At 36.3% G+C, this 15,991-nt stretch overlaps 1 protein-coding gene across 1 annotated transcript; it reads right to left on the bottom strand.

Annotated features, from left to right (window-relative positions):
* Nucleotides 1–756: 756 nt before the first annotated feature.
* LOC118767949 lies at nt 757–13,436 on the bottom strand. Its single transcript, XM_036513438.1, has 3 exons — nt 13,307–13,436; nt 5,521–5,678; nt 757–987 (listed from the first exon to the last, which is right to left on the bottom strand). The coding sequence occupies exons 1-3, from the start codon at nt 13,410–13,412 to the stop codon at nt 757–759; spliced, it is 495 nt and encodes a 164-aa protein (XP_036369331.1). The 5' UTR covers nt 13,413–13,436.
* Between the last annotated feature and the right edge of the window lie 2,555 nt (nt 13,437–15,991).

Below are 15,991 nucleotides of genomic sequence, written 5' to 3'. Positions count from 1 at the left end.
CAGGGAATTTTACATGTAACAGCAAAGAATATCCCTCAATGATTCGTCACACCACGATGGAATGGGTAGTAAATGCATGTTATTCAGCCAGACACAGACATCTTCAATATTTTACTTGTTTCATTCATTTAAGCTGCGGCCATATTGTGGCACCGCCTTGAAGAATTTTAGTCGAGAGTATCGATACCAGTCCTCATTGTTTAAGCCTATCTATTTTGCCGAACCGCTAATTCATGCGGACGTATACACACCAACACCGGTAGTCGTGCGTTGTGGTTGGGAAAACACAGATACGGGAAACAAACACACACAGATACACATACACTCGCACATACACACACATATACACACACATACAAACGACGGGCTTCGTTCAGGTTCTGCCGATCAAATCCACTCAAGGATTTGGTCGGCTCGAGGTTGTAGAAGAAGACACTTGCCCAAGGTGCCATGCAGTAGGACTGAACCCGGAACGATGTGATTTGGAAGCAAGCTTCTTCCTACACAGCCACACATATGTTATATCCTGATATCCAGAACGACACCCGTCCATCTGAATGTTCGAGCAAAATTGAACTGAGTCTCCGCCAACAATTACATGTCCCTCCACAACACCAAGATGTCCCTCACTCGATCAATGCAACCATCATCACGAATACCACCACTACGACCACCACCACGACCACCACCACCACCACGACCACCTCCTCTATTACTATCACCACCGCCAACAACAATAACAAAAATAACAAATACTTACATTTTATAGTATTGTGTTTTGGCCGTGGTTATGGGTTTACTGAATATTCTCCACAGATCATTGCGGTGCTTCCAGCCAACATTACAGAAATCATTGTCTGTATAACATTTTTGTTGTATGTCCAGGACAATTTTGTTAGCTTCTTTACAATCGATTGACGGACGTTGGTAGATTTTTGTTGCCTCTTTCACAAAACATTTTGTGATACTATTTATCCAGATCTTACCCTGTGAATATTAGACAGTGATTAGTGAATGCAAAAATTGACTTTTGGGGGATTGTTTATTTATTTATTTATTTGGGGGGAGTGAATAGTAATTCTATCTACTTTTAACAAAAGAGCAGTAATTTTGAGAGGAATGGAGGCCAAGTAGATAACAAAGACCCCAATTCTTTGTCTCTCTAATCTGGCGGAGTAAAGAATAGATAAGTTAATGATGGCGCGTAGAAGGAAGGGTAAAAAAAAACCTTCGGTCATGAATGACCATGGGTCTGCACTTAGAAAGTTGCCCCCCCCCCAAAGCACAAGAATGGGCAGGGTTGTTTATGGAAGATAAGCAGTCAGCTATGCATACCTGCCTCCTTTTTCCATGCCAAAGGAAAAGCCGATACAGCTTGGCACCACTGAGGTCGCAACTCATTTCTACAGCTGAGTGAACTGTAGGAACGTGAAATAAAGGGTCTTGCACAAGAACACAACACACGCCTCGGTCTGGGAGTCGAACTCACTACCTCATGCTTGTGGGCCCGACTCTCTAACCACTGTGCTATGCACCTTCTCATACGATAATGTATTGATTATAAAAAATAGTGAAGGGATGAATGGAAAAACAGAGACACTCGGTCAGTGCATAATGCCTGACTTATAAAAACGTTATAAATCTAAGTAACGAGAAATGATGGGTTTATGGTAGCAGTGAAATGTACCATAACAAAGAAGGTGATGCGGGTATTTTGAAAGTACCTCTCAGAGTGACGGCCGTGTCCTGAATGGTTAGGGTTGCCACCTACTTGTTAAATAAAAGATAATTTGATTGTCAACATACTTAATGTATGGAATATTAGAAAACTGAAGTAGAATTACGTATTTATTGAGTAAAACAAAAATAATAATAGTCGTTCTATTACAGGCGCAAAGCTTGAAATATTGGGGGAGAAAACTAGTCGATTACATCGACCCCAATGATCAGCTGGAATTTATTTATCCACTCTGAAAGGATGAAAGGCAAAGTCGACCTCGGCGGAATTTTAGCTCAGCATTTTGCCCGGCGTATTAACGATTTGGCCAGCTCATCGCCTTAACAAACTAATATACTACTACTACTTCTACTACTACTACTACTACTACTACTACTAATAATAATAATATTAATAATGATAATAATAATAATGATGATAATAATAATAATAATAATAATAATAATAATAATAATAATAATAATAATAACAATAATAATAAAAATAATAGTAATAATAATAATAAAAATAATAATAATGATAATAATATTAATAATAATAATAATCCTTTCTACTATAAACACAAACCCTGAAATTATGGGACTTGACTGGTACTTAATTTATCGACCCCGAAACGATGAATGGCAAAATCAACCTCGGTGGAATTTGAACTCAGGACGTGAAGATGGGCGAAATACCGCTTAAAATTTTGCACGGGATGCTAACGATTCGCCACTTTATTATTATTATTATTATTATTATTATTATTATTATTATTATTATTATTATTATTATTATAATTGAGTGAGAGAGCTGTGCATGCCATCAAAGTGACACCGGGGTAAAATATACGAAGCCCAATATACCCATCATGGCTACCCGTCTGATAAGGGTACACAAGGCACATGCATCACAACCATATGTGCGCGACATGGTGATCTCATATCAAGATAAACAGCACATGACCTTGCAGGTGGGGCCCAGTTAGAATTTTCTTCAGGTTGAGTAGCCCATCCCGCTCAAACGGTCCCTGAATAAGGGTTGTTTAAGGATGTTGAAAGAACCACCCATGTTTCCAGAGGTGAATTATTCAGACCCCAAAGAATCCCTCTCAACACATGGCTATGATGCTCTCCCACTACTTCTGCTCGTGATCAGAGATGCACATATCGTCAGCCACTAAGGGACATGCTCAACTGGTTAAGGTCAAACAACTGACAAGCAAGTCTGTGGTATTGAGCAGAATATTTGCTATAGCCCATATTTTATACCAAGACAAAATAATGTATATGATAACACTTCCAATCAGTTAAGATCAGAAGCCACGAGAGCTACTGCCTGGTTCTACATCAGGTCTATTATTATAATTATAATTATAATTATTATTAATATTATTATTATTATCAATATCATTATCATTATTATTATTATTATTATTATTATTATTATTATCATTATTATTATTATTGTTGTTGTTGTTGTTGTTGTTGTTGTTGTTATTATTATTATTATTTTTAGTGGTAGTAGTAGTAGTAATACTTCGTTTTTGGATTTGGTTTGCAAGATTCTTTATGTGAGTTCGTGTGTTGAAGCATATTATGTTGTGTATGGAGAGGTTCATTCTCTTTTAGTGCCTTATAATTTAACACACTCACCGGGAGACGTTCCACTTATTTCCTTTTTATTTTTCTAAAATTTTTGTTACGTGTTGCAACCTTTTCAGTAGTTGTTGACTCTGTCCGTTATTCACACTGTGTTCTTTTTGTTCGTTCGTGCGCATGTGTGTGGGTCAGAGTTTGAATTCCTTGGAGCCTTCGGCTGTAATTCCACATATCTTTATATATAAAAGAGAAGTTGTGTGTCTGTCTCCTACGATTTAGATTCCTAACTACTCCCACATTTTGCAGTGCAGTTTAACCAAAACCGGGTATCTTATAGTCGTGATTTATATCGGGCCCTTCTGGGTATTAGCGCGCGTCTACGATGAGTCTACGATTTAAAAAAATAAATTACCATCATTTTTTTCCATTTTAATGCATTTTTTCGCTATTATATAAGGGAAGTAACTCTCTAAAAATGTCTACGATGAGTCAACGATTTAAAAAAATTTACCATAATTTTTTTCCCATTTTAATGCATTTTTTGGGTTTTCTTGGCTATAACTCTCTAAAAATGCTTATATTGTTATTTCCCTTAGAAACCCGAGCAACGCCGGGCGATACTGCTAGTTCTTACTCTTAAAGTAGTTAACCCTGTTATGCTGATAAGGAATTCCACCGATGTTATGCAACGGTTCAGACACTGTTATCACAAAATTATTTCCCAATGTCATTGAAGCAACGATTATGACTTTCTGTGGTAAAGGTCAAAACGTCTTCATACCGCGAATTCCGCTTGAACCTTCGGCTGCTGACTTACCGTTCACATTCCGCAGAGTGCAGTTTCCGATTAGACTCAGTTACGTCATATCCATTAATAAGTCCCAGGTCAGTCGCAGTCTGTCGTTGAACTTTACTTAGACGAACCAGGCTTTTCACACGGCTAACTGTACGCTGGCTGCTCAAGAGTGGGTAGTAGGAACAGTTTACATACCTTCATCCCCCAGAGAAAAACTAAAAATGCAGTTTATACGGAAGTTTTGTAGACTTGCCGTACTGGCGCCATATTCCAGTATTATTATTATTATAGTGCAGCAATTCCTCCTTTCGTCACCCCCTCCGCCATCCTCGATGTATCTCTCTTGGCTGCTTTTTTAATTATTTTTTCTTTTGGTCTCGGTTTAATCCAGGTGGAATTCTTTGTGTTCTCACCTTTGATGTTCTCATTCCCATGTAAATTAGGATTAACTTTGTGTCTTCCGACTCTAAAGATTTTACAGAGTGTTGTTGTGCCGTTTCTGCGTTCTTGAACCTCACCACGATATTTCCAAACTTCTTCCCTCTGGCTAGATATGTAATGTCCTGCCAGATGGGTTTTAAACATTTTAAAATTTTTTTTACTCACATATCTTGTAAATTCTACGAGCTTTTATGCAGAATATCTTAAAAAATAATAATTTTCTATTTTTTCCTCCGTTAATTCTTCTCCTGGTATTTCCACTTTTATCACTCCATCTCATTCTGTTATCATTTCCTTGTATTTTGATAATTCTTTTTTGTCAGTTGACAGCTGTCGCGTTCCACTACCAGCTGCTGACGTAAAACTTTTTCTTTCTTCATTTTCAATGGTCTTTGCTTCTATATTTCTTTTGGTATCCGTAACTTTTGTTAGTGCAGGGAATTCATTTTCCGAAACATCAGAAATGTTATCACAAATTAAACTTTCTATCTTCCTTGCTCCCCGCTCGGTCGATGAATCTTCACCCGAGGAAGACACACTTTAGGCATCTTGCCGGCAATTTATGTATTCCTCTACAGGGAAAAACCACAGATAGCTTTCGAAAGAAAATTATAATACAATTTTTAAACAATAAGTCCAACAATAGGCACAACAAGAGAGACAACAATTAACAGAAACTTACGAACACATTCCACCAATAAATTTTCGATAAAAGACAGACGAAATACCGCAAAGCATTTCGTTCGGCGTGCTAAAGTATCTGCCAGCTTGCCGCCTCACGATATAATAATGATAATAAAACATGACATCCTCCTTCCTCTTAACTCTCTCTTCATGCTCTCACCCTATCTCTCCCCCTCACACTTTCACTTTCCCTATTCCTGTCTCTCTCTCTCTCTCTCACTCTCTCTCACTCTCTCTCTTACTATTTCTCACGCACGATTCAAATCAGAAGTTTGACCTACCACTTCAGTCAATTTATTTGCTCTTTCGTTGATTTTCACACAATGAGCACGCGATTGACCCTTTTGCACGCCGTGTCCACAGGGAAATCTTTCTTCTAAGCATTCATAGAACCTGCAGTCCAAATCCTTACTGTATTGCAAGCATTCCTTAGTGACATCTGAAAAATGGAGAAAAGAAAAAGTAGGATGTTGTTCTTGTTGTTATTGTTGTATTAGAGGTTACTTCTAAAGCGGCGCTGATCAAACATATAGGGTGTTCGGGGTAAATTTGACAATTTTTATGTCTTCTGTTTTCCATGAACAACTTAATGTAGCAGTGAACAGTCAACGGCGTTGGTGAGCATGTTGAGAAAAAGTTTACTGATATGGAGGACTGGAAGCCATTTGAACATTAGAGAAGAGTTCCCTGTATATTGACGACTCGTGCCGGGTGTCAGAATACTGACATCATGACTTCTGCTCAATGCTCTGTGAACATTATAAAGGCTGAAAGAAGTGACGGACAACTGCAACGGAGATACAAAGACGTGGACGACACAACAAGCGTTCTAACTGCGCCAGCACGCCAGAACAGGGCCTTAGGCTCAATTCAGACGCTTATATGAAGCTGCTGGAAACTGTGGTTGAAAATCTGTCTTGGGAGGGTTCTACTGAAATGCCATATGTGTGGCCCACAGAATGCGATTCCTTGCCACACCTCCGGAAAGTCTGAAATCGGAGAACCTTTACAACTTTACGACTTCACCAGACCCAATTTCTGGACTTCTAATTCCCTCAATTTTAATACCATGGATTATTATGTGTGGGGAGCGGTTGAGAAAGATACCATCTGCACCGCCTGTAGCACCATGGCCGAGCTAGTGACCAAGTTCAAGAAAGTGCTTGAAGATCTTCCCACAGACTCAGTGAGTTGACGCATGCGCTAGGCTTTGGAGTCGTCTTGAGGCCGTGGTGGAAAATGAGGGCGACTACTTTGAATAAACCATTATTTCATATCTAAGGCAACAAAAACTATGTAGTATATAGAAGCGAAGACCCAAACTTCTGAATGGTGTTGGGTGGTGTGCGACAACAGACACAAACACACGCACGCACACACACACATACACATACACATACATAAACATATGTATATATATATATATATGTATATATATATATACATATACATATACATACATATATACATATATCTGTATCTATATATATATATATATATATATATATATATATATATATATGTATATATATATATATATATATAACGGGTAGCTTTATGAAAATAAACAAAAGACGAAGGCAGGTTTACGGAAATAAACAAAAGACGAAGGCAGGTGGAATACAAAGAAACAATTGTATTAGTATGGCGCTCAGGAGTATAAATAAAACAAGTCTTTAACGTTTCGAGCCTACGCTCTTCAGCAGAAAGATACACAGAGAAGAAACACAGAAAGAAGGAGAGAGAAAAAAAAAAAAATATATATATTTATAAATAAGGATAATATCGATATTTGAATATCGATATTATCAATTGAAAAAATACCGTACAAAGGTAATAATTTTTTTACAAATAAAAATAAGGGTGTCTGAGAGACACCACCATGCCGAAATAGCAGTCAAAACCCTGACTTTAAAAACGTGCATATATATGTGTGTATGGACGTTCGTATATGTAAGTATAACGTTTGTTCTGCATATATATATCTGTATTTATGAACTTCTGATATATTCATCCGATGACGGTAAAGCTTATTTAAAGCAAAACCAGAAATCCTGGATCTTGAATTATTCAATAATATCTTTTTGCTAGTCTATTTTGTCCCTCTGTCTTATCTCATGGTACGATATGAACATTTAACGTGGTTTTTAAAGTCAGGGTTTTGACTGCTATTTCGGCATGGTCGTGTCTCTCAGGCACCCTTATTTTTAGTTGTATATGTATCCTGAGGTTCTATCCTGTTGCTAATGAAGTTTTGAGCTTTAGCTCTTTCAGCGACATGATGGAGGAAGTAGTTCCTACATGCTGCACCAAAGTGCAGCATATGTGCAGCGGCATGGCTGTGTGGCCTGAAACTTGCTTTCCAATCACGTGGTTCATGGTTTAGTCTCACTGTATGGCACGTTTGGCAAGTGTTTTCTACTTAGCTTCGGCCCGATCAAAGCTGTGGTAGACGGAAACTTAAAGAAGCCCGTCGTATATATATATATATATATATATATATATATATATATATATTATATATATAGATATATATATATATATATATATAATATATAATTAAAGGTTAAACAACAAGTTGCTTCACCGCATTACGAAAATTTAGAAATAGCCGCCAGAAGACTGCTCATTTCTTTTTACTACTTACATGACTCCACAGATAAACAATATTTGTAACTCACATAGGCAAAAAGAAGAAAAATAACGAAATCAAACAGTCTTCGATTGATTATGAACGCACGTGCCATACAGTGAGACCAAACCATGAACCACGTGATTGGAAAGCAAGTTTCAGGCCACACAGCCATGCCGCTGCACATATGCTGCATTTTGGTGCAGCATGTAGGAACTACTTCCTCCATCATGTCGCTGAAAGAGCTAAAGCTCAAAACTTCATTAGCAACAGGATAGAACCAGTGCGATCCAATTCCTTGACGTTTCAAAGTTGTGATTGATGTCAAACATCAATTAACTCCGAATTCAATAACAAACCTCCATTTAGTAAGGTATTTGCATTTTGTTTAATCGCTGTATGTATACGCAAGTATGTATACATGCATGCATGTATGTATGTATGTATGTATGTATGTTTATATGTACATACATACGTGTATGTATATATGTGTGTGTATGTATGTGTATGTATGTGTACATGTATGTATGTGTGTATATATATATATATATATATATTTCTTTACTGCCCACAAGGGGCTAGACATAGAGGGGACAAACAAGGACAGACAAAGGGATTAAGTCGATTACATCGACCCCAGTGCGTAACTGGTACTTTATTTATCGACCACGAAAGGATGAAAGTCAAAATCGACCTCGGCGGAATTTGAACTCAGAACGTAACGGCAGACGAAATACGGCTACGCATTTCGCCCGGCGTGCTAACGTTTCTGCCAGCTCACCGCATTTATATATATATATATATATATATATATATATATATATTATATATTTATATATACATATATACTATATATATATATATATATATACGTATATATATGTATATGTAAATACATACATATATATATATATATATATATATATATATATATATATATATATATATATATATATATATATACATATATATATATATACACATACATATAGCCACACATATATATAAATGTATAACAGATGAATTAAGAAATGGAGTCAATCGCAGGTGTTATTCAAACCATTTTTACTTCTAACATATGTTTCGAAGAAGCATTGAGATTATGCCAGAGGGAATAAAAATGATGTATAACAATGCAGTCATCTCGTCAGCGAAAAGAAGAGAAAAAAACCCGTTAATAGATTTAACGTCAAAGGTAATTTAGAGAAGGAGAAGAAAGAAAGATATTAACAGAAAATTAACAGTGGAGAAACATGGTACGGTATATGAATGAGAATAAATCTTAAAAGTGTGGAAATAGTTATATGTAGTGGAAAATAAATGTAAGAAGACAGTGAAAGGTTGAATGTTATAAATTGGTAGAAATTACTCATAGGAACTAAAGGTATGTTTTTACCAATGTTTACAACGATAAACGTGTTCTTTAAACGTGTTTAAAAGAGTTTTCTCCGAGAAAAGGATGAGAAATTGTTCTTCGTTACAGTGAGGACAAAAAGATTTGCCTTTGTCATATGGGAAGGATCTAGATAGAATTTTTCATTCCAAATGGAATTCTCTATTATATTCTTTTAGAGAGTAAATTAATTGACTAAGCCCAGTATTGTTGCATTTTTTGATATATCTAAATGTAGAGTAATGCTTAGATATTCTTTTCGACGACCGAGATGAAGAACTACATGTGTAAAAGTAGACAGCAGAACCGGAAGTGATTTTACATTGATAAGCAGTGTTTCCAGTCTTAGAATTTCTGAGAAGGAAACGAATACGATTCGAATTTATATCAGAAATACTAATATTGTTGTTATTATTGTTCAAAGAATGGTTAGTGTTAATAATATCAATGCTATTATCTTTATTACTTAACAACTTATTGTTATGCGAAGAGATGATTTGTGAATGGGTTTTGATATAACAAAGGTAAAATTTTGTATATTCGAGATCTACATGATATATCACATATTCGTAGAAAAGTTCATTAAAAAATATCCAGTTTTCTGAAAGTAATGATCATACAATGTCTGATGGGGTTAGAAATCTGTAGTTATGCCAAATTATCTACAATATCAAGGTCAGCGAAAAGAATGTCTCTGCCGAGGAAAAAAAGAGATAGCGGCAGAAACTGAAGCGTGCCAAGAAATGAACAGACTGTGCACTACAAAAGTCAGCGCATCTCAAAGTAATTAACAGTGGTATGCACGACTAACAACGAATAGGATCTCCTCGGCAGAACGAAGAGGAGTTGCAACAGCTCCGAGGAGCAACATCTATGAAGCAGCTTTCAATTATGATCCAGCCGTTCATTATGCATATCACACTAGAGTCTCCATTGGTGCAATGACAACTGAATGCATACATTGTAAAGCAAAGAAGTAGTCTGGAGAGACACCTGCACTGGGCTGCAGTGGTGGAAAGGTTAAACTCCCTGCAATCCCCCAACCTCCAAAGCTATTGAAGAAATTGTTGTCATCAACTGACCAAGATCTCAAGCACTTCCAAAACGAAAGTAGACAGTGCAGTGCTGCACTACAGATGACATCATTTAGATCCACAAGCGATATAACTGAGCCAGGATTCTTGCAAACTTTTAAGGTCCACGGTCAGATGTATCATCGGATTGGTTCTCTAATACCTCTGTCAAATGAATCACCATAATTCCTTCAAATATATTTTTATGGGTGATTCTCAACAAGAAGGGTAAGAGAGGTGTAAGAACATTTCCGGAATCAGGATGAACATTGTAGTGTCTCTGCAGAAGCTGTTGCATAACAACAACAACACACCTGATCAGAAGCTTGAAGACTGCACTTGAAACAATTCCACCTGACTCCATGGATTACAAGGTAGATATCAGATCAGACAAGAAACCATCTGGTCAGCATGGAGGGAGGTTTAATGTACCAACAGCAAATGAAATAGCTGTGCTTCTGATAGGGCAAGAACATGACAAGCGTGACATTGTCCTCCATCTCAGAGACAGCACACTGACGGACACAGTCCAACTAAAAATGGCAGTTCCCCAAAATACCACACTCACATCATTCTTCAAGCTCTGTCAAGATGATTAATTTGCTACAAGACGGCTATACAATGAAGTTCTACAGTTCTATACCTGGTACCGAAACAAATGTGCTCTTGGTGCACCCATACATCATCTGGGAATCTAGAAATCAGACATACTTGGCAGGGTCTATGTTGTCCATCCCAACTACTCAGAGTGCTACTATCTAAGGCTTCTGTTACACCATGTCAAGGGACCCACATCATTTACAACCTTACATATGGTTGATAACACAGTATGTCAAACATAGCGCCGGGCTCGACATCTCAGAGGTCTTCTGGAAGATGATGCACAATGGGAAGTCACTCCGACAGAGGCACAAATGTGCAAGTCTCCTCTGCAGCTGAGAAACCTCTTCTCCATCATGGCAACATGGAATGTCTTCATTCCAATGATACTTGTCATCTCAAATGATCTCCACTTTCAGTTCAGGAGACTGCAGTTTCCTGTCAAACTAAGCTTTGCAATGTCTATCAACAAAGCTGAAGGTCAATCTCAAAAGGTGGTGGGACTTAACTTCCTTCAAACTTGCTTCTCATGTGGTCAGCTGTATGTTGGATGTTCTGGGGATGGAAATGAAAAGAACCTTTGCATTCTCAGTGATAAACATCACAGAACAGAAAGACACAGTATATGAAGACTTACTTACATGAATTGGTCATATACAGAAATGTAAGAAGACCATTGAGTGTTAAATTATTACATTTTCACTTTTCGACTGACATGCGTCAATGTATATCTGTGCGTATAAAAGTGAAACAATAACGTGATATATTCGTAGTGTGTGTGTGTGTACTCTACGCACGGCTTTTCGTTGTGTATAATCTGTAACTGATTTTGGTTGCGCAATAAGTTAGACGAAATTGTATTTACTTTACATACAGGAGTTGAAAACTTTCTTTTCACATTTCACTTAACGTCTATTATTCCATGCTGGCATGGGTTGCAGAGTTGTAGGAAGCTGGTATCTCAGCTACCAGCTGTTGAGACCTGCGTAATCTAGACGGCATTTTAAAATTTGATTGTTTTCTTTAACCCGGACAACGCCGAGTATTTCTGCTAGTGTGTGTGTGTGTGTGTGTGTGTGTGTGCATCGTTCAGTTGTTCATAAGTGGGGAAAAAAGGCACACTCTAAACATTTTTTCAGCAGTAATATTTTATGTTATGTAGTCATCGTTTATGACCGGTCAGAAAGATACCATTGGATTCTTGTCTATTATTTCTTATCAATATAGACGACACATCAGAGGTGCTGGTCGGAGGTACATAACTTTATTACTTGTGGAGCTAAGAATAGTGTCTGGGTCAGCCAGTTGTAAAAGAGATATAAAATTCCCCGCTCGTTGATTAGTAAACGGAAATCGTATATCAGCTGAATCTTTTGTGACACAACTGGAACCGATCAAAGGAAGATACCTCCATCTTGTCTGGAAGGAGTTTTCGCTACTAAGTCTTTAGTTTCAGGTGGTTTTGTTGTTGTTTTTCTTTTCTTTGACTGACTAGCCAAAACTCTAATTCTAGTTTCATTAGGAAAAGGGGCTATGTGCCTTGGGCCCAAAGGTCGTCTTTATTGCTTAGAACGATAATAAACCCGAAATCAATGATAACTTTTTGACCGGCCATAGCAATGACTACATTAAATAAATATATATATATATACGTATATTTTTATAAATCTTGTTTGTGTCTTGGGAGAGTCATACTGCCTTAATATCTGACACGCCCCGGTTTTAATTTCCATTCATCTATCATATATATATTTTTAAATTGCCTTTGCTTTTGCAACCTTGTTAGTTATGTATATATAATATATATATATATATATGTATGTATATATATATATATATATATATATATATATATATATATCAAAAGGATGTGTTGTAATACTATTCTACATATACAAAATCAGCCATACCAACAGTCCAACATACCTCCATTATCAGCTGCCCCTCGAATATCATTATAGTTACATGTGCATATACATATATATATACATATACACACAATCACACTTATATACATAAATATATATTCATATACCTACGCATACTTACATACATATATACTGATATGTATAGAACAAACAGCTATATTAGTATAACGCTCAGAAATAGAAAAGTCTTTTACATTTCGAGCCTACGCTCTTCTACAGAGAGGGACACAAAAAAGGGAGAGAAACCCGGGGAGAAAAAATGTGTGTAGTGGCTAACGATCTATCATGGCGTCTATATATATATATGTTTTTTCTGCTGTGATTTTTGCTACCCAGGTATCAGTTAAACTTTTGAATAATCCGTAACAAGATAATTCATCTTTCCATTTCAACAAACATATATATATATATATACATACGGTCATACTGCAATACACTAACCTGCTTGGGGTTTTTCCTCTGCTTCCCAATCGAGTTCAGTCCGAAAATAAAATCCTTGAGAGGTTAATGCCCATTGCAGTAAAATAATTGAGAAAAGCTTCCACATACTTCGTATTTCTTTCTCTTCGCTTAGATACAGTGTCTTCTGTTGCTAAGATCGTGATCTTCTCTCTTCAAGTTCCTTTCTCCAAGTCTATCGATGATGTCAGCTGTCAGTGGTTTCGTTTAGCTCTCTCCTGCTTTCATATATATATATATATATAAGCGTGTGTGTGTATAGGCATATAGATATATAGACATAAATATATATACATGTTTATGCATTTATGTAAATACATAGACGTATATATATACATATATGTACATACATATATGTATATGTATATTTGCCAATGGATATGTGGATATGTATGAATATGCATATATGTGTGTATCATAGATAGATAGCTAGATAGGTAGATACATAGATAGATAGATAGATAGATAGATAGATAGATAGATAGATAGATAGATAGATAGACAGACATGACAAGCTGTTAGTCTATATTATATTAAATAATGTAATATATAGATGATAAGCGTAACTCATGTTCCTTAGAGGAACAATTTGAATGGAGAGAGTGGGAAACCTATCCATCAACTGTATTCAGGAGTCAAGCAGGGATATTCACGAACCTGTGTATTCATTGAGTTGCTTTCCATCATTTGGTGTCAGTAGATAAACTGTTGCATCAGATGTATAGGAAAAATATGTAAGTGCTGCATTTATTCAATCACAATGCAATAATTTCAGTTCAAAACATTACTAATAAAAATGGCTGCTATCTATTTTCTAGGGAAGTGGTAGATAGATAGATAGATAGATAGATAGATAGAAAAATCGACAGATAGATAGATAAATAGATAGATAGATAGATAGACAGAGAGTCAGATAGATAGATAGTTAGATAGATAGATAGATAGATAGATAGATAGATAGCTAGATAGATAGATAGATAGACAGACATACAGATATATATATATATATATATATATATATATATATATATATATATATATATATATATATATATATATATATATATATATATATATATATATATATATATATATAGATAGATAGATAGACAGACAAACAAGATGTGTGAGATTTCTGAGGACTTATTTGGAGGTTTAATAAAAAACAATCTCTAATCTAGCAAAGAAAGAATATATTTTAAGATAATTTGCGCAGATGTTCTTGATAAGCTTTCTTATGAGATTATTTTATAAATCCGCCTTCAGCTTCGACGACTTCTTTAATGCACGAACACAATCGTTCACTTGCCTGCCTAAAATGGTTATTCATTTCGAGCATCATCCGGGTATTGGTGAAATTCAGCCAAGCTGTGGAAATTGAGTCGATTGGTTTCGATCTCTACAATACTCCAATCCTAGTAGTCCATTGAATTAAAACCTCATGATTCTTGGAGAATCTCCAAGAGTCATCCGGTCACATGATCGTAAGTATTATCTTGCAACCATTCTCAAGATGAATTAGCCTTGTAGAGAAGATGCTGTCTTGCTGAAACATATATGGCCTTCAATTGTGTACTTCATTCATCCAGGCCTTAAGAACCGTATTAATTCCGAGACGCTGTGGAAATAGGTGACGTGACATGACAGGACTTTTGTTACTAAGTTCGTCATAGCTGCTTGGAAACTTGTGTGCATCAATCTGTTAAAAGTGGACGTTGTGTTAGGACACAAAATACTGCGAGAGTTATCATGAGAGAAATTCTCATATTGATTTTCGGTGCGTAAAATCACTCTTCTTTATATCGCGAGCGAGGAGCTAAATCACTCGCCCTCGACACCGCTAAGGCTACCAAATCGCGGGATTTTGGCAATCCCTGGATTTGTGGATGGTAGACGCTCCAACCCTGGAGATTACAGCGATATCTCTGCAAACGATATACATAGAATCACGGTATCTAACCAGGCATTGGCGTTGAGAATAGCCAGTGGGCTTATTAAGAAATAATTACTATTTTGAAAAGCAGTATTAATATCGAAAGGTAATATTTATTCCTACTTAAAAGTGGATGTTGTTTCAGAACACAAAATACTACGAAAGTCACAATAATTACCATGAGACAACCTTTCATATGGGCTTTTGATGAGTATATAAATGTGTGTGTGTGTATGTGTGTGCGTGTGTGTGTGCGTGTTGTGAAAACCACAAGTCTTGTGAAATACAGCTACTCAGGGAAAAATGACCAACAAAGATATTAGTGGTAACGATGTGTCAGGTGGCCTGTTTTTAAATTTTTGAATTTGGCTAAGATGTATTTCTTAAAATGCAGATATAACGAATAAAATTTGTTCCGGAAATTACGTAAACTTTGGAGGACCTTAAGTTCTTTCAGAGATATAGTTTCACGAGAGATCATATAGAAGAGATTTGTTTAAATAATTAATATAGGGTCTGGTTTTCAAAATGATTTTCCATTTGATGTCGTAGCTGGTTCCCTCGTCTTTAAGATTCCAGATTTATAACAAAGCCGTTTAGATTTAAATGAGCCTTATCACTCATAATCATGTTGTGAATAAAATCACCTTCTTGCTTTGCTAATTGTTGTTTCTGGGCAGCATACACAAATCGCATCTGATAATCTGCCGGGTTTAGTTCCTGAACCAGCTGCA

The sequence above is a fragment of the Octopus sinensis genome, linkage group LG25 (genome assembly GCF_006345805.1).
Source record: "Octopus sinensis linkage group LG25, ASM634580v1, whole genome shotgun sequence".
NCBI lineage: Eukaryota > Metazoa > Mollusca > Cephalopoda > Octopoda > Octopodidae > Octopus > Octopus sinensis.
This window is presented reverse-complemented; position numbering and strand designations above follow the sequence as displayed.

What these genes read in the sequence shown, in the direction of transcription:
- LOC118767949 (XM_036513438.1), bottom strand. Translation starts at nt 13,412, where the DNA reads ATGTGGAAGCTTTTCTCAATTATTTTACTGCAATGGGCATTAACCTCT. An exon ending in AGAGGAAAAACCCCAAGCAG is followed by an intron (nt 5,679 to 13,306) that starts GTTAGTGTATTG and finishes TCCATTTTTCAG; the next exon opens with ATGTCACTAAGGAATGCTTG. An exon ending in CAAATAAATTGACTGAAGTG is followed by an intron (nt 988 to 5,520) that starts GTAGGTCAAACT and finishes TAATATTCACAG; the next exon opens with GGTAAGATCTGGATAAATAG.